General features: G+C 40.9%; 1 protein-coding gene and 1 long non-coding RNA gene across 3 annotated transcripts in view; one reads left to right on the top strand and one right to left on the bottom strand.

The window, feature by feature from the left end:
- Nucleotides 1–19062, top strand: part of MYZAP (myocardial zonula adherens protein) — a 111785-nt gene that overhangs the window by 91781 nt on the left and 942 nt on the right. Inside the window, exons 12-13 of one of the 2 annotated variants that reach the window (XM_061431167.1) lie at nt 603–703; nt 2950–3032. In XM_061431167.1, coding sequence (XP_061287151.1) covers nt 603–703; nt 2950–2962 — 114 coding nt within the window. In that variant the 3' untranslated portion in view covers nt 2963–3032. Of the gene's footprint in view, nt 1–602; nt 704–2949; nt 3033–19062 lie in introns of those variants that run through there. The other variant, XM_061431166.1, reaches the window with a different exon arrangement.
- LOC133256244 (uncharacterized) overlaps nt 3026–19062 on the bottom strand; it is a 35758-nt gene continuing 19721 nt past the window's right edge. Inside the window, exon 4 of the long non-coding RNA XR_009739145.1 lies at nt 3026–6151. This is a non-coding gene — a long non-coding RNA (uncharacterized LOC133256244). The remainder of the gene's footprint in view (nt 6152–19062) is intronic.

Below are 19062 nucleotides of genomic sequence, written 5' to 3'. Positions count from 1 at the left end.
TTTGAGATTCTGAATTTTCCACACCTACGAAATACTAATTATTAAGTTACAGAGGTATTTCCCTCTAAATTAAGTTAATAGACTTAAACTCAATTTATAGTTTAATGTGGGAGTTTTAAAACATGAGCTGTACCTTATTTATAATTACAAAAAAAGTGATAAATATCTAAAGGTCATCAGTAAGAGACTAGTTAAATAATGTAGATCCATACAATGGAATGCTATGAACCCATTAAAATAGTTTGTTGACATAAAAAGAAAACTAATAAACATGGAAAGAGTCACAACACATTGTTGAGTGGGCGAAAAGCAAATGGTACAGAGTAGGGCAAAAAGCAAATAATGGTACAGAGTAGGATATTTTGTTTGTTTCCATTCAGGTAAAATTGGATACATACGTATGTCCAGGCACATAAAGCTATTTGTAAGGATTCAGTCAATATACTCCTTCAGTTCCTACTGTATAAGAGGCACTTAAAAATACACTGTGATAGATGTCTGTGTCCAGGGGAAAATCCAGATAATACCTATAAATTGTATCATATGTATTTGTGGGGGAACACATTTGCTTTACTAACAGCCCTTTTCCCCCTCATCTCTAGAATAATGAACTACAAAGCAGGTTGGACTATTTAATAGAAACCCAGTCCAAGACTGAAGTGGAAACCAGAGAGGTTGGAGTGGGCTGTGATCTTCTACCCAGGTATTTAAGAATTTCCTATTGTTCCAACTCAAATTCCCCTTTGACTCGAGAAAATACTTTCACTGTGCTGTTATTCCCAGAATTGCATTCTTTCTATCAAAAGTATTTCTGCAAAGAGAAGTGGTGGCTGCTGAGGGGTCTGGCTGGTTTCTGTGGAGTGGGGAGACTGTGGAGGCCAAGGGCATGCATAGCCCAGGAAAGACCTGGGGAAGCCACTGCAGAGAGAAGACGAGCCCCATCAGCAAGTGTGTGCATTTGGTCCTTTATCTATTCATATATCTGTTCATTCAGCACACATCTGTTGAGTACCTCCCCTGCGCCAGACAGTGATGATAACGAGAGGAATTAGACTGGGTTCCTGCCCCAGAGTGCAGGCTGCAAGGGAAATCAGATGTACAGACAGACATTCTCAACAGTGTGAGAGGGCCCTGTGAGGTAGTAACAGAGTAGGGAGACTCTAAACCCTGCTGCTCCCTAGTACTGTAACAGAGTGTTGTCATGCACTAGACCAGATTCACAAGTACATCTCTTCAGTCATAAGCACATAAACAGGAACTATAACCTGGTTTGTTCAGCTGCATTGCTGAGCTAGAGGACTGAGCCATGTGTTGTTAAGTTGCTCACAAGCCCAGTACCTGGGTCTCTCCCCAGTCAGGTTAGTGCCTGTGACCCAGCAACCCAGCCCATGTCTCTAGGTGCTCAAAACTGTGCTTGGCTCCAAGAGGACAGAAAACAAGTGCATACCAAGGGCACTGACGGTACATGGCTTGTGACTTGGGTCACCAGAGTCACAGAGTGCCACACCCTGTGTGCAGTGCCGGAAGGTGTATTCTCGTGTGGTTAGGGGCGTGTGTGTGGTGGTGGACATGAGTTGGTCAGGAAAATGTAGACTCCTGGCTTTGAATGGTTACATCCATGGGAAACAGGAATGAGCTGATTGCCAAGCTGGGCTGTAGAACACCCAGCTCTCATCCTCGGGGTTAGGAGCTGCGGGACATGTTCAGGCTGGACTCTTGTTAGCTGGGGCCTCCGTTTCCTGACCTGGTAAGTCAGTGAGTTGCCCAGGTGACTACTCAGCTCTAACCAGTTCTCACACTGTAGAACAATGTCTCATATCCCTGTTTAGTCATTACTGATATTGTCTTTTTTGTTTATTAAAATGAGATACTTGCCATTCTCAAAATACTTACCAAAAGCAGGATTAAGCTCTTTTATTTATTTTTTTGAGATAAGTCTCATTTATGTTGCTCACTTTTTAGTTAAAAACATGGAAATATTTTTCATTCTGATACCATTAACAGAATATGTTTAAAAAAGAAGGAAAAAGAATGTATAAATAGACTCTAGGTCTCATCAATGCAGGGGATAAAGTACTTGATAAAAATAGGACCCCAAAGAATGATTGATCATACCCAGGGACAACTGTTAAAATATAAATAGTTTGGCTATTTCCTCTTTTTTTTTTTAATTTTTCAAGAACCAAGTGGCTTAGTCCCCTCTAATTGCCCACATAATAAATCTTATTTGGTTGAGACGGGTACAAAACTATGTCTGAAACCAATAAATTGTTTGTTTTCTAATTCCCACATTTTGGCCTAAAACAGGGTTTTCAATTTGTATGCCGAGGGATAGCCTGAAGCAAACTTTTATGGCTAAGTTATGAAACCACAAAGCGGTGTTCATAATGGAAGTGCTGACAGACCCTTAACTTATGGCCGCACTGAACTTGGAAGCCACTTCAGTATCTAAAAGCAGCTTTTCCATAAATGTAACATTTGGTTTCCCCCAGGATCCATCTTAGCACTTTAACTACCTGGGGCAATCAGCAGAGGAAATGAAAACTACGTATCCCCATTTCCGAAAAGGCAGGGTAATCTTTCATTCTTTCTCTCACAAGTATTTATGAAGTGCCTACTATGTGACAGGCGCCGTGCACGTCTGGGGGGCGAGGAGCACAGCCTCTTGAGAGGTGAGGTGGGGCCGTGGTTTCCCACCTGTGCTTTTTGGAACTGTGCGCTCTGTGCTCGGGCTCCAGGAGGGGCTTCGGGGTGGGGGCGACGAGGTAAGCAAGGAGCTAGCCTGTGGAGACCGTCCCCCCTCACAGAAAAAAAACCCAACCTGAGAAACTCAGTTTTTAGTGTGTTTTATATGTTAGATTCCAAGTAAGATTTTGCCTGAATAAAGAACTCTGTGGTCACAATCAAATGGGAACCCCCACCCCCGGATCTAATCTCCCTGTTTTATAGATACCAAAACTGAGGCCCAGAGAGATACAGGGATTTCCTAGAAGCCACAGAGCCAGGATTTGAACCATACCTCTGGAGTCCTGGTATGGTACATCTGTAGTTTTAAAATGCTCAGTAGAGATTGCTAAATTGTGTTACGTATGTTCTAAAAGAATCCCTGGTTCTCACTTAAGACTTCAACTGCTGCTACTGCTAAGTCACTTCAGTTGTGTCCAACTCTGTGTGACCCCATAGATGGCAGCCCACCGGGCTCCCCCATCCCTGGGATTCTCCAGGCAAGAACACTGGAGTGGGTTGCCATTTCCTACTCCAATGCATGAAAGTGAAAAGTGAAAGTGAAGTCGCTCAGTTGTGTTCGACTCTTAGCGACCCCATGGACTGCAGCCCACCAGGCTCCTTCACCCATGGGATTTTCCAGGCAAGAGTACTGGAGTGGGGTGCCAATTGCCTTCTCCTAAGACTTCAAACTGGCATCTAACAAAAGATTCCATGGTGTTTTCAATAATTTTTTTTTCATTTTTTAACTTTACAATATTGTATTGGTTTTGCCATATATCAACATGAATCCACCACAGGTATACACGTGTTCCCCATCCTGAACCCTCCTCCCTCCTCCCTCCCAAGAATATTTTAAAAACAGGCTCCCCAAATATCTTAGATCCATAAAAAGTAATGAATTAAGCCTGTTACGCAGGTGAGTTTTGTTCTTCCTTCTGGGTCTTCTGCCGTACCCTCCAGCTGGGAAGGTTTAGGCTGTGGGGGTCCCTGCCCAGCCAGCTGAGCACAGCCCTGCGCCAGTTACTCAGTCTCCTTTAATCTGCTGTGATTCCATCCTTACAATGGGAATGAAGATGACAATATCAAATCATATTGGACTGTTATGAGGATTAAATGAAAACATATATGTAAAGAATTTAGCATGGTAACTGAAGAACTTAATAGCTAGTATTCCTATTATCTAAATCAAAACTTGATTTTACATATAAAACATGGTATCAAGTATTTTTTTTTTAACATTTTATTGGAGTATAGTTGATTTACAGTGTTGTGTAACTTTCAGGTGTAGAGCAAAGTGATTCAGTTATACATGTGTTCATTCTTTTTTAATTCTTTGCTCATATAGGTTATCACAGGATATTGAATAGAGTTCCCTGTGCTGTATTGTAGGTTTGTGTTGGTTATCTGTTTTATACATAGGAGTGTACACGTGTTCATCCCAAGCTCCTGGTTTATGCTTCTCCCCAGTGTTTCCCCTCTGGTAACTGTGAGTTGTTTTTGATACAAGTCTGCTTCTGTTCTGTAAATAAGTTTGTGTCTTAGTTGCTCAGTCGTGTCTGACTCTTTGCAACCTCACGGACTGTAGCCTGCCAGGATCCTCTGTCCGTGGAATTCTCCAGGCAAGAATACTGGATTGGATTGCCATTCTCTTCTCCAAAATAAGTTTGTATCGTCTTTTAAAAATGAGATTCCACATATGAGTGATATTTGTTTTTCTCTTACTTCACTTACTATGATAATTTCTAGGTCCATCCATGTTGTTGCAAATGGCATTATTTTGTTCTTTTTTATGGCTGAGTAAATATTCTGTTGTAAATGTGGACCACATCTTTAGCCATTCATCTGGCAATAGACATGTAGGTTGTCTCCATGTTTCGGCCATTGTGAATAGTGCTGCTCTGAACGTCGGGGGGGCGTGTCTTTTTGGATTAGAGTTTCGTCTAGATCTATGCCCAGGAGTGGCATTGCTGGATCATATGGTAATTCTACTCTCAGTTTTCTGAGGAATCCCTGCCTTCCATCACGCATGCACTAACTTAATTTGCGCTGACAGGGGAGGAGGGTTCCCTTTCTCAGCATCCTCTCCAGCATTTGTTGTTTGTTGACTTTTTAATGATGGCTATTCTAACTGGTGAGTTGGTACCTCATGGTAGTTTTGGTTTGCATTTTTCTAATAATGAGTGATGTTGAGCATCTTTTCATATGCCTCCTGGCCATCTGTATTTCTTCTTCTTTGGAGAAACATCTATTACGGTTTTCTGCCAATTTTTTGATTGGGTTGGTTGGTTGACAGCTTAATTGAGTGGCTCGTGCTCCCGTATGTGTTGAATTTTTCAATTGTCAGCGGTTTGGTATCAGTGGTTTACACTGGACGCTGTGTAGAACTCTGGAAGCCCCAGTGATAGATGAGGTCTTTGGTCAGCTGTGTTATCAGGTGTTGCAGTGTGTCCCAGGCACTGGGCACAAAGCCCGTGCTGCTGTAAAGCCTTATGGCACCTACGACCCATTTCTCCCTATACCTGCAAGTTTTACATGCTGTGCTACTGCTAACAGCATTTGGTGGCTAACAATCTGCCTGCCAAGCAGGAAACCAGCTTTGATCCCCAGGTAGGGAAGATCTTCTGCAGTAGGAAATTCCAACCAGCCTCCAATATTCTTGCCTGGGAAACTCCACAGACAGAGGAGCCTGGCGGGCTACAGCCCGATGGAGTTGCGAAGAGTGAAACATAACTGACTTAACAATTAGAGCTGCTCAGGGAGCACAGAAAAAATAGAGCAACTCTAATTGGAAGTCAGTTGACTATCAAAATCTTCCCCTAGGTAAGGAAACTGAGATTTGAAGAGCTTAGGTAGCTCACACCTCTCTTGCATACAAGTCCTCATTCCTGGCTGCCTGCTGGGCACCGCTTCATCTTCATACAAACCCTTATCCATAGCTGAGCACATTTTTTCCCATCAAAGTCAGATCCTCTAGTTGTGGTTAAGAGCAATGGCTTGGAAATCAGCCCTGGGTTTGGGTCCTGGATCTGCCTCTGGGTATATCTATAACTTTGAACTAATGCCTAACCTTTTTGAATCTCAGCTTCCTTACCTAGGGGAAGATTTTGATAGTAATTCCTACTGAAACTTGCTAAGATGATTCAGATATAAAGTGTCCAGTGTATATGGCCATGTTTGCATATTTCTGCTGCTGCCATCACCACAGTCCCAGCTGTCATAAGTTCAGGGTTCTGCACTCGCCTTTGAGCTTTGCACCTGGACTCACTCACTGGTACGGGGCTGGCTTTTTCCTTCATGACTTGCTCCAGACTCTCTACTTGCACTTCCCCAGCCTCTTGGAGACCAGTGTTCAGTCCCATCCCTGGCTCCAGGTTCTCCTTCTCAAATTCTTCTCCTTCATCTCATCTTTGTGTGGCATAGATTTCTGGAAAGCAAGGAGAGAGGGAAGGGGTCAAAGGCATTCACCCTGATGCCAGGGGCTTCTAAACACCTAATTAAAGGCAAAACTCATGAGTCAGATTTGAGAAGTTCGATATATATTAATTAAGGCCATTGAGAGCAATTTTAGGTCAGCTAGCCTTCAAAGAGAAAAGTGGAAAACAAAATACCAAAAGAAAAGAGACTTCTGTCCTTTGTCCCTTAGCGAAACTCAGTTTCCAGTAAACTCATAAATTATGTCTTAATAGGTACATTTTAATGAAAAATATTCCTTGCAGTCATAAGTTGCCGGCGCATAGTAAGAACTTTAAAATGCCTACATTTTCATATTTCTGTTGTAGAAACCAGAACACAAAGCAGCTTTTTGTCAAGGCATTATTTGCTGACTCTGCTTTTGTTTGCCCCAGGGAACTGCCCCTTTATGGATTAATAAAAGGTTAACAATAGCCTTAATGTGTTAAAGAAAATGGCTGAATTTTCATTCTGTGGTTGAAATTATTTGTGTTCTTGAAATCCTGTTTCTTAGTGATCAACTAAAAAAACTAACCTCAATTCTTTTTGAAAGGTTGAGATATGAGAGCCTGTTTCTGAAACCCAGAGGGTTCACCTTTATAAATATTTCTGAACTTTATGGGCTTTTAGGATAGTGTCACCAGAGACTATTTCTGTTCTGTGGTATTTTCACAGGAGTTGGCACAAATTGCCATCTGGCTCATGCCCCTGGCACTCCACTAAACTGCCTGGTCGGGTCCCTGGGGGCTCCTGAACTGTGATATCCTGTGGATTCCTCTGTAGCAGGTGATGGTGAAATTGTTACCACTCGTTCCTCAAAATCCATTGTCCTCTGGTTGCCTTGGTCATTGATCTGTGTAGTGATAGTTCTGTATCTGGCCTGAGTGAGCTGCTGAGGTCATGAAGATAAGCAAGATGTGGTTTTCACACTTCACGAAATTATAGCTAGCAGAGGATGTGCAGACCAGCAGGTGCAGTGAGATGCTTCCAGGAGTGTCACAAGCCTCTGTGACAGTCATTTTCAATGGGAGGAAAGTGTGGAAAAGACATTGAATCTCTTGGGAGAGTTATGTGAAGATTAACATTCCCCCACACCCAGGCTTCTAATACACCTTATTAAGAAGTTGTCTCCTAACCATGGTTGAAAATCACCGCACGGTAATAGGTGTTTGTTGTTGTTGCTGTTTAGTCGCTCAGTTGTATCCGACTCTTTGCAACCCCATGGACTGTAGCCCGCCAGGTTCCTTTGTGCATGGGATTCCCCAGCAAGGATACTGGAGTGGGTTGCCATTTCCTTCTCCAGGGGACTCTTCCCAATGCAGGGATCGAACCTGCGTCTCCTGCATTGCAGGCAGATTCTTTACTGCTGAGCCACCTGGGTAGCTGTATATAGTTATAACCTTTTTTCTTGTGATGATTTATTAGCAACTCTCAAGAATACAGTATTGTTACCTACAGTTGTATGCTGTCCATTACACCCTGTGACTTTTATAACTGGGAGTCTGTACCTTTAGGCCCCTTCACCCATTGTGCCCATCCCCCACCCACTTCCTCTGGCAATCATCCATCTTTTCTTGGTATACGTGAACTTGGTTTTTGTTCTGTTTAACATATGAATAAGATACTTTGTCTTTGTCTGACTTATTTCACTTACCCTAATGTCCTCAAGGTCCATCCATGTTTTGCAAATGGCAAGATATTATTCTCCTGCATTGGCAAGTGGATTCTTCACCACTGAACCACCACGGAACCCTGTGGATGGGAGGTGTTACTGATGAGGGCAAATTTAAAAAAAGTGAACCCTGTGGAAGGAGAAAACTGAGCGGTGCTGCTCAAGGAAACTGAGGGCACACAGAGAAAGGGATGATAGTTTCTGTCACTGCTGTGCAGAATCGGGGGATGAGGTTTGACTCTTGAAATACAGGTAGGAATTCATCAGATTTATTTGAGGGGACAGTTGAGGATGGCAGAACTGTGAAGCAGTGTGTAAATGAGGAAAGGCCAGTTGAAAGACAGAACAGTAGCTGGCAGAGGCCTTTACACCCTGCAGGGGAGATGAGAGTCCATCCAGGAAGCAAGGGGGGAAATGAAGAGTTTGAAGAATAGTAATATGCTCCAATTGCCCTTTTAGGAAAATATATTTGGCAGCAAAATGGATATGGGCTAAACCTGCAAGTAACAGAAATCATTTCTGCCTGTCATGTGGTCTACCAAAGTGCAAGGGAAGCTGGGACAGGTAGTTATATGTCTATAAGGAAAAAGAAATGGGACATTTTCTCCATTTTAATCACAAAATTGTTACTTCTGCCTCCTAAATATCATCTTAACATTTCCTTGCTACTTTACCTCCAGTGCGATTTTTACAGTTTGAGTTCTCATGGTCTCTCTCACTTTCTAAATAGCAAAACTCTCCTAAATAACCTCCGGCCTCCAGACTAAGGCCTTTGGAGTCAACCCTCAAGGTGTCAAGGAATCTTGCTAGAATAAAAATAGGGGCATATCCTGCCCTCCTTAAAAACGGCTCACTGTCTCATTCTGAACCCCTTAGCAGGGCATAGAGGGCCCTTCGTCCCCCTTCTGCCCCAACCTCATCTTCTGCCATTTTCACATTGAACTCTTTTGCTCCAGTCCTGGCTGAGTATGTCTCCTTTTCACACTGTGGCCTCTGTGTTCACCCTTCTTTGCCTGTACTGCCTCCGCCTGGAATTCCCACCTCTTCCTCACTCACCTGAGGAATGCCTAGGCATCCTTCAGGAGTCACCTTCCTGGGGCTGACTTCCTCTCAGTGAAGCTAACTTGTCTGCCCTCAGTTTGCCTATAACGTGTTTGTTCTTGTGCTGCTCAGGGTCTTGGCAGGAAGGGAAAATGGAAGACAGTTAAATGAAATGACTGTGTACAAACTTGAGGGCAGCTTTTAGGGAAATAAAAAATGGACACTGGCTTGCTCTGGAGCTAGCAACAGTGGCAGCTATTTCCAGCCTGGGCCTGAAGAGATGGGGAGAGAAAGCTGGTAGAGGAGATGAAGGGGTGAGCTATAGCGCAGCCTTTGCTAGAGGAATGTAGCCAACCACCAAGCTGCAGCCTGAGCAGAGGGAGCAGATGGCTTGGGCTGCCTGTGCTGCATTCTCTGCCTCCACCTCCTAACAGGTCCAAACCAACTGGAAGGTAATGGGTGAGGGGGTCCACTGATGTCCACCTCTGGGCAACTTCCCAGGGTACAGGGGAGAGAAAGGGGGGATGGATCTGAACAGGCAAATATAAAGCATCCAATATAGCTCCTTATGTCTTTATACAGCCAAGGCAATGGCACCCCACTCCAGTACTCTTGCCTGGAAAATCCCATGGGCAGAGGAGCCTGGTAGGCTACAGTCCATGGGGTTGCTAAGAGTCGGACACGACTGAACAACTTCACTTTCACTTTTCACTTTCACGCATTGGAGAAGGAAACGGCAACCCACTCCAGTACTCTTGCCTGGAGAATCCCAGGGACGGCGGAGCCTGGTGGGCTGCCGTCTATGGGGTCACACAGAGTTAGGCACGACTGAAGTGACTTAGCAGTAAGACATTACAACGATTTAAATATCTTTCCCATCTAATTGTGAGCTCCTGAATGCATGGTGTTTTTGTTTTTGTTTTTGTTTTTTAATTTTTCTGAATCATGGATACCTAGCAACCTTAAGTTGCTAAAACTACTGTCTGGCTCCAGGGAAGAAGGGGGTTCAAGATGGTGGAGGAGCAGGACATAGAGCTCACCTTCTCCCACAAAAACATTAACCATACATCTACAAGTGGACCAGTTCACACCGAACATCTACTGAATGCTGAAAGAAGACCTCAGACTTTGGAAAGGGCAAGAAAATCACCACATAACTGGGTAGGATAAAAGGGAAAAGAAAGAATTGGGATGGGGCCTGCACCCAGGGAGGGAGCTTTTAAGAAGGAAAGATATACCATATCCTTGGATTGGAAGAAGCAGTATCCAAATGACTGTGCAATGGAAGAAAGACAGCCTCTTCCATAAGTGGTGCTGGGAAAATTGGATAGCTACATGTAAAAGAATGAAATTAGAACACTCCCTAACATCATACACAAAAATAAAACTCAAACTGAAGACCTAAACGTAAGGCCAGACACTATAAAACTCCTAGAGGAAAACAGAACACACTCTGATGTAAATAGCAGCGATCTTTTTGGATCCATCTCCTAGGGAACATATCTCAAAAGCCATTTATGACAAATCCACAGCCAACAACATACTCAATGGTGAAAAGGTAATAGCTTTCCTGCTAAAATGTGAACTAAGGCTGCTCACTGTCACCACTTCTATTCAGCATACTCCTGGAAGTCTAGGACACAGCAGACAAGAAATAAAAGGTATCCAGATTGGAAGCGAAGAGGTAAAATTGTCACTGTATGCAGACAACATGGTTACATATATATATATATATAATCCTAAGAACTCCACACAAAACTACTCGAGCTAATAAATGAATTCAGCAAAGTAGCAGGATTTAAGCCTAACATTCAAAAATTGGTTGCATTTCTTTACATTAACAATGAAATATCAGAAAGAAATGTAAAAACAAAAAAACTTTTAAAAACAGCACCAAAAAAAGGAATAAACCTGACCAAGTAGGTGAAAGACTTATGCTGTGAATTATAAAACAATAATAAAGGAAATTAAAAAGCATTTAGAGAAAGGGAAGATATCCCATGCTCTTGGACTGGAAGAATTAATACTGTTAACACATTACTGACAAGGGGGTTTTTGCAGAAACTAACACCTTCGGCCAGTGATTTGTTATGTAAATGAATACGGAAACCTCTCTAGTCAATAATGTTCAGGTAGCAAAACACATATTACTACATCTCTGATCAGTAATGTATTAAAATGGCAATGCGACACAAAAAAGTCTACAGATTTAATGCAAACCCTATCAAAATATCCATGACATTTTTCATAGAACTAGAAAAATAATCCAAAAATTAATATGGAATTATAAAAGACACAGAATTGCCAGTCCTAAGGGAAAAAAGCAGGAGGCGTAACTCTCCCAGACTTCAGACAATATTACAAAGTTACAGCATTCAAAACAGTGTATTATTGGTACAAAACCAGATATACGGATCAGCAGGACAGAACAGAGAGGCCAAAAACAAACCTACACATCTAAGGTCAATTAATCTCCAACAAAGGAGAAGAGAATATAAAATGGGGGGAAAGTCTCTTGAGCAAGTGGTGCTGGGAAAGCTGGACAGCAGCACATAAATGAATGAAATTAGAACACACCTTCACATCATGCACAAAAATAAACTCAAAATGGCTTAACGCCTTAAACACAAGACATGACACCATAAAACACCCAGAAGACAGCACAGGCAAAACATTCTCTGACATAAATTGTACCAATGTTTTCTTAGATCAGTCTCCCAAGGCAATAGAAATAAAAACAAAAACAAACAAATGGGACTTAAGTAAACTTACAAACTTTTGCACAGCAAAGGAAACCATAAAAAAATGAAAAGACAATCCACGGAATGGGAGAAAATATTGGCAAATGATGCAGCAGACAAGGGCTTAACCTCGAAAATACACAAACAGCTTATATAACTAGACAACAACAACAGCAAAAGCCCAATGGAAAAATGGGCAGAAGACCTAAATACACATTTCTCCAAAGAAGAAATATAGATGACCAGTAGGCACATGAAAAGATGCTCAGCATCACTAATTAGTAGAGAAATGCAAATTACAATGAAGTACCAACATACACCAGTCAGAAGAGCCCTCATTAAAAGGTCAACACACAATGAAAAAGAAGTTACAAGAGACAATGCAGAAATACAGAGATTACTGTAAGCAACTATATGCCAATAAAACAGACAACCTGGAAAAAAATGGACAAATTCTTAGAAAAGTACAACCACCATCCAAGACTGACTCAGGAAGAAATAGAAATTATGAACAGACCAATCACAAGCACTGAAATGGAAACTGTGATCAAAAACCTTCCAACAAACAAAAGCCCAGGGCCAGATGGCTTCACAGCGAATTCTATCAAACATTTAGAGAAGAACTAACACCTATCCTGCTCAAACACCTCCAAAAAACTGCAGAGGGAGGAATACTCCCAAATTCATTCTATGAGGCCACCATCACCGTGATACCAAAACCAGATAAAGTTATCACACAAAAAAGAAAACTATAGGCCAATATCACTGATGAATACAGATGTAAACATCCTCAACAAAATACGTGCAAACAGAATCCAACAACACATTAAAAGGATTATATATCGTGATATAGTGGGTTTATCCCAGGGATACAAGGATTCTTTGATATATGCAAATCAATCAATGTGACACACCATATTAACAAATTGAAAGACAAAAACCATATGATAATCTCAATAGATGCAGAAAAAGCTTTCAACAAAATTCAACTCACATTTGATAAAATCTCTCCAGAAAAATGGGCACAGTAGGAATCTACCTCAACATAAGAAAAGCCATATAGGACAAGACCACAGAAAACATTATTCTCAATGGTGAAAAACTGAAAGTATTTCCTCTAAGATCAGGAACAAGGCAAGGGTGCCCTCTCTCATCATCATTAGTCAACATAATTTTGGAAGTTGTAGCCATGGCAATCAGAGACAAAATAAAAGGAATCCAGACTGGAAAAGAAGAAGTTAAACTCTGTTTGCAGATGACATTGATAAAGATACCACCAGAAAACTACAAGAGCTAATCAATGAATTTAGTAAAGTCACAGGATATAAAATTAATACACAGAATTCCCTTGCATTCCTACACATTAACAATGAAGAATCAGAAAGAGAAATTAAGGAAACAATCCCATTCACCATTTCAACAAAAAGAATAAAATACCTAGAAATAAACCTACCTAAGGAGACAAACGATCTCTATGCAGATACACTGATGAAAGAACTCAAAAGACGATACAAACAGATGGAGAGATAAATCACGTTCTTGGATTGGAAGAATCAACAGTATGAAAACGTACATTGCTTTGGGTAGTAAAGTCAGATTTCATGCAATCTCTATCAAATTACCAATGGCATTTTTCACAGAACTAGAAGAAAAAATTTTATAATTTGTAGGGAAACACAAAAGACCTTGAATAGCCAAAGCAATCTTGAGAAAGAAAAATGGAATTGGAGGACTCAACCTTTCGACTTCACTCTATATTACAAAGCTACAGTAATCAAGACAATATGATACTGGCACAAAAACAGAAATACAGATCAATGGAACTGGCTAGAAAGCCCAAAGATAAACCTCTGCACCTATGGGCACTTTATCTTTGACAAATGAGGCAAAAGTATACAGTGGAGAAAAGATAGTCTCTTCAGTAAGTGGTACTGGGAAAACTGGACAGCTACATGTAAAAGAATGAAATCAGAACACTTTCTAACATCATACACAAAAACAGACTCAAAATAGATTAAAGACCTAAACATAAGACCAGAAACTATAAAACTCTTAGAGGAAAACATAGGCAGAACAGACATAATGCTCAGCCAAGATCCTCTTTGACTCACCTCCTAGAGTAATGGAAATAAAAAAATAAACAAATGGGACTTAACTAAACTTAAAAGCTTTTGCACAGCAAAGGAAACTATAAACTAGATGAAAAGACAGCCCTCAGAATGGGAGAAAATAATTGCAAATGAAACAACTGACAAAGGATTAATCTCCAAAATATACCAGCAGCTCATGCAGCTCAATATCAGAAAAGCAACCCAATCAAAAAATGGGCAGAAGACCTAAACAGACATTTCTCCAAAGAAGACATATAAATAACCAACAAACACATGAAAAGATGCTCAACATCACTTATTATCAGAGATATGCAATTCAAAACTACAATGAGATATCATCTCACACTGGTCAGAATGGTCATCATCAAAAAAATCTACAAACAGTAAATGCTGGGGAGGGTGTGGAGAAAAGGAAACCCTTGTGCACTGTTGGTGGGAATGTAAACTGATATAGCCACTATGGAAGACAGTATGGAGATTCCTTAAAAAACTAGGAATCAAATTACCATGTGACCCAGCAATCCCACTACTAGGCATATATGAAGATAAAACCGTAACTGAAAAAGACACATGTACCCCAGTGTTCATTGCAGCACTATTTACAACCGCCAGGACATGGAAGCAATGTAGATGTCCATCGGCAGATGAATGGATAAGGAAGTTGTGGTAGATATCCGCAGTGGTATATTACTCAGCTATAAACAGGAACGAATATGAGTCAGTTCTAATGGGGTGGATGAACCTAGAGCCTTTTATACACAGGGAAGTTAGAAGGAGAAAAACAAGTATTGAATATTAGTGCATATATATGGAGTTTAGGAAATGGCAATCCACTCCAGTACTATTGCCTGGAAAATCCAATGGACAGGGGAGCCTGGTAGGCTACAGTCCATGAGGTTGCAAAGAGTTGGACACCACTGAGCGACTTCACTCACTCATGGAATTTAGAAAAGTAGTGCTGATGAACCTATTTGCAGGGAAGAAAGGGACATGAAGATGCAGGGAACACACTTGTGGACACAGCAGGGGAAGGAGAGGGAAGGATGAACTGAGAAAGTAGCACTGACATATATACACTACCATGTGTAAAATAGCTAGCTAGTGGGAAGCTGCTGAACAGCACAGGGAGCCCAGCCTGGTGCTCTGTGATGACCTAGAGGGAGGAGGGGGGAGCAGGGAGGCAAGGTCACAGCGAGGGGACATATATATAATTATGGCTGATTCATGTTGTTGTATGGCATAAACCACACAACATTATAAAGCAATTATCCTCCAATTAAAAAATAAAATGAAATAAAAATATTGTATATTAAAGCATTCATATGGAATCTAGAAAAATGGTACTGATGAGCCTATTTGCAGGGCAGGAATAGAGACACGGGTGTGGATACAAGCGGAAGGAGGAGAAGGAGAGGTTGGAGTGAACTGACATAGCATTGAAATATATATATTATTATCATGTGTAAGATAGCTAGTGGGAAGTTGCTGTATGAAACAGGGACCTCATCTACAAACAATAAATACTGGAGAGGATGTGGAGAAAAAGGAACCCTCTTGCACTGTTGGTGGGAATGTAAATCGATAACACGCACTATGGAGAACAATATGGAGATTCCTTAAAAAAAAAAAGGGGAATAAAACTACCATATGACCCAGCAGTCCCACTGCTGGGCATATACCCTGAGAAAACCATAATTCAAAAAGATGCATATACCCTCATGTTCACAGTAGCACTATTTATAATAGCTAAGACATGGAAGCAACCTAGATGTCCACTGACAGATAAATGGATACAGATGTGGTACATGGATACAACAGAATATTACTCAGCTGTAAAAAGAATGAATTTGAGTCCGTTCTAGTGAGATGGATGAACCTAGAACCTGTTATGCAGAGTGAATTAAGTCAGAAAGGGAAAAACATCATATATTAACGCACATATATGGAATCTAGAAAAATGGTATTAATGAACTTATTTGCAGGGAAGGAATGGAGACACAGACACAGAGAACAGAGCTGTGGACACAGTGGCATAAGCAAAGAGTGGGATGAATGGAGACAGTAGCACTAACACGTGTACGCTAACGTGTAACACAGACAGCTGGTGAGAAGGTGCCGTGTAACACAGGGAGCCAGCGTGGTGCTCTGTGATGACTAGCGGGGAGGGAGGCTCAAGAAGGAGGTGACATATATGTGTAATTATGGCTGACTTGTGCTGGTGTACAGCAGAAACCAATGCAACATTGTAAAGCAATTTTCCTCCAATTAAAAAATAAATTAAAAAAAAAAAGAGGAAGCTCAACTTGGTACTCTGTGATGACGAGAGGGGTGGGATGGTGGGAGATGGGAGGGAGGCTCATCAGGGAGGGGATATATGTATACTTACAGCTGACTCATGTTGTTGTACTGCAGAAATTAATGCAACATTGTAAAGCTGAGCCATTGGGGAAGCACTTAAAGCAATTACCCTCCAATTAAAAATTGTTTTAAAAAAAGATACACTTGAATAATGGAAAAAAGTCAACAAACAACAAATTCTGGAAAGAATGTGGGGAAAGAGAGGCCTCCTATATTGCTGGTGGGAACGTATGTTAGTGTAGCCACTATGGAAAACTGTGGAAGTTCCTCAGAAAACTAAAAATAGAATTACCATATGATTCAGCAGTCCCACTCCCGGGCATATAGCTTGACAAAACTCTAATCCCAAAAGATACACACCCCACTATGTTCACAGCAGCACTATTCACAATAGCCAACACATGGAGACAACCTAAATGTCCAGCAACAGATGAGTGGATAGAGAAGACGTAGTACGTATATACACACAATGAATAGGACTCAGCCATAAAAGGGATGAAACGATGCCATTTGCAGCAATGTGGATGCAACTAGAGATTGGCATACTAACTAAAGTCAGTCAGAAAGAGAAAGACAAACACCACATGATATCACTTACATGTAGAATCCAAAATATGACACATATGAACTTACTTATGAAACAGAAACAGACTCATAGACCGTAGAGAACAGATTTGTGGTTGCCAAGGGGAAGGGGAGGACCGGGAATGTGGGATTAGCAGATATAAACTATTACATATAGGATGGATAAACAACAGGGTCCTACTGTATAACATGAAACTCTATTCAATATTCTATAATAAACCATAATGGAAAAGAATATGAAAAAGAATGTCTATATAACTGAGTCCACTTTGCTGTACAGCAGAGATTGGCACACATTGGAAATCAACTATACTTCAATAAAAATAAAATTAAATAAAAATACAAACAAATACCTCGTGAAACTTAAAAGCTTCTGCACAGCAAAGGAAATCATAAACAACAAAAAGACAATCCACAGAATGGGAGAAAATATTTGCAAGTGAAGCAGCAGACAAGGGATTAATCAATAAAATATACAAACAGCTCACACAGCTCTATGTCAGATAAAAAAAGAAAAAACAACCAAAGAATAGGCAGAGGCTTTAAATAGCCATTTCTCCAAAGAAGACATACTGATGGCCAAAAAGCACATGAAAAGATGCTCAACATCACTAATTATCAGAGAAACATAAAATTACAGTGAGGGATCACCTCACCTAAGTCAGAATGGCCTCATCAAAACATCTATAGACAGTAGATGCTGGAGAGAGTGTGGAGAAAAGGAACCTTCCTACACTGTTGGTGGGAAGGTAAATTGGTGCAACCACTATGGAAAACAGTATGGGGGTTCCTTAAAAAACTAAAACTAGAACTACTATATAATTTAGCAGTTGTACTCTTGGGCATATATCCAAAGAAAATCGTAATTCCAAAAAAACACATGCACCCCAGTGTTCATAACAGCACTATATACAACGAGCAAGACATAAAAGCAACCTAAATGTCCATCGACAGAGGAATCGATAACGATGTGGTACGTTTATACAGTGGAATATTAGCCATAACAATGAAATAATGTCATTTGCAGCAACGTGGATGAACTCAGAAATTATTACACTGAGTGAAGTCAGTCATACAAAGACATATCATATGATACCACTCATATGTGAACCTAATATTTACAGAACAGAAGCAGACTTGGAGATAAAAAAACAAACTTACGGTTACCAAAGGGGAAATGTGGGAGGCGGTTAAATCAGGAGTTTGGGATTAACATATACACACTATTATACATAAAAAAAGATAACCAACAAGGACCTACTATATAGCACAGGGAACTCTACTCAATATTTTGTGATAACCTATATGAGAAAAGAATCAGAAGATGAATATACGTGCATGTGTAACAATAAAAAAGGCTGACACCGAAGAATTGATTCTTTTGAATTGTGGTGTTGGAGAAGACTCTTGAGAGTTCCTTGGACAGCAAGGAGATCAAACCAGTCAATCCTAAAGGAAATCAACCCTGATTATTCATTGGAAGGACTGATGCTGAAGCTGAAGTTCCAGTACTTGAGAGTAGCATGGAAATATATATATTACCATATGTAAAATAGATAGCTAATGGAAAGTTGAGGGCTTCCTTCGTGGCTCAGATGGTAAAGAATCTGCCTGCAATGCAGGAAACCCGGGTTGATCCCTGGGACAGGAAAATCCCCTGGAGAAGGGAATGGCTACCCGCTCTACTATTCTTGCCTGGAGAATCCCATGGACAGAGGACTTTTGAAAGTCCCTTGGACAGCAAAGAGATCAAGCCAGTCAGTCCTAAAGGTAATCAACCCTGAAATATTCATTGGAAGGACTGATGCTGAAGCTCCAATACTTCAGCCACCTGAGGCGAAGCACCAACTCACTGGAAAAGATCTTGATACTGGGAAAGATTGAGGGCAGGAGAAGCAGGTGACAGCAGACAAGATGGTTGGATAGCATCACTGACTCAATGGACATGATCCCACTGAGCAGACTCCGGGAGAGAGTGAAGGACAGGGAAGTCTGGCGTGCAGTCCCTATGGGGTCTCAAAGAGTTGGACATGACTTAGTGACTGAACGACAATGAGAACTTGCTATATAATACAGGGAGCTAAACCTGGTGCTCTGTGACAACCTAAAGGAGTGGGAGTTTCACGAGGGAGGGGATATTCATGAATTCTGATTCATGTTGATGTATGGCAGAAACCAGACAATATTGTAAAGCAATTATCCTCCAAATAAATAATTTTTTTAAAGTTACTAAAAATAATGGTCCCTCTAAATACTCAACTGTATTACTGCAGTCTATTTTTAAGTGTTGAAAATGGATTTCCTAGAGTTATCTTACCACGTGAAGCATATGGTGAGTTTTGTTTCATATTCCTGATTTGCCTTTTTTCATTTCTCA

The sequence above is a fragment of the Bos javanicus genome, chromosome 10 (genome assembly GCF_032452875.1).
Source record: "Bos javanicus breed banteng chromosome 10, ARS-OSU_banteng_1.0, whole genome shotgun sequence".
Classification (NCBI taxonomy): Eukaryota; Metazoa; Chordata; class Mammalia; order Artiodactyla; family Bovidae; genus Bos; species Bos javanicus.
This window is presented reverse-complemented; position numbering and strand designations above follow the sequence as displayed.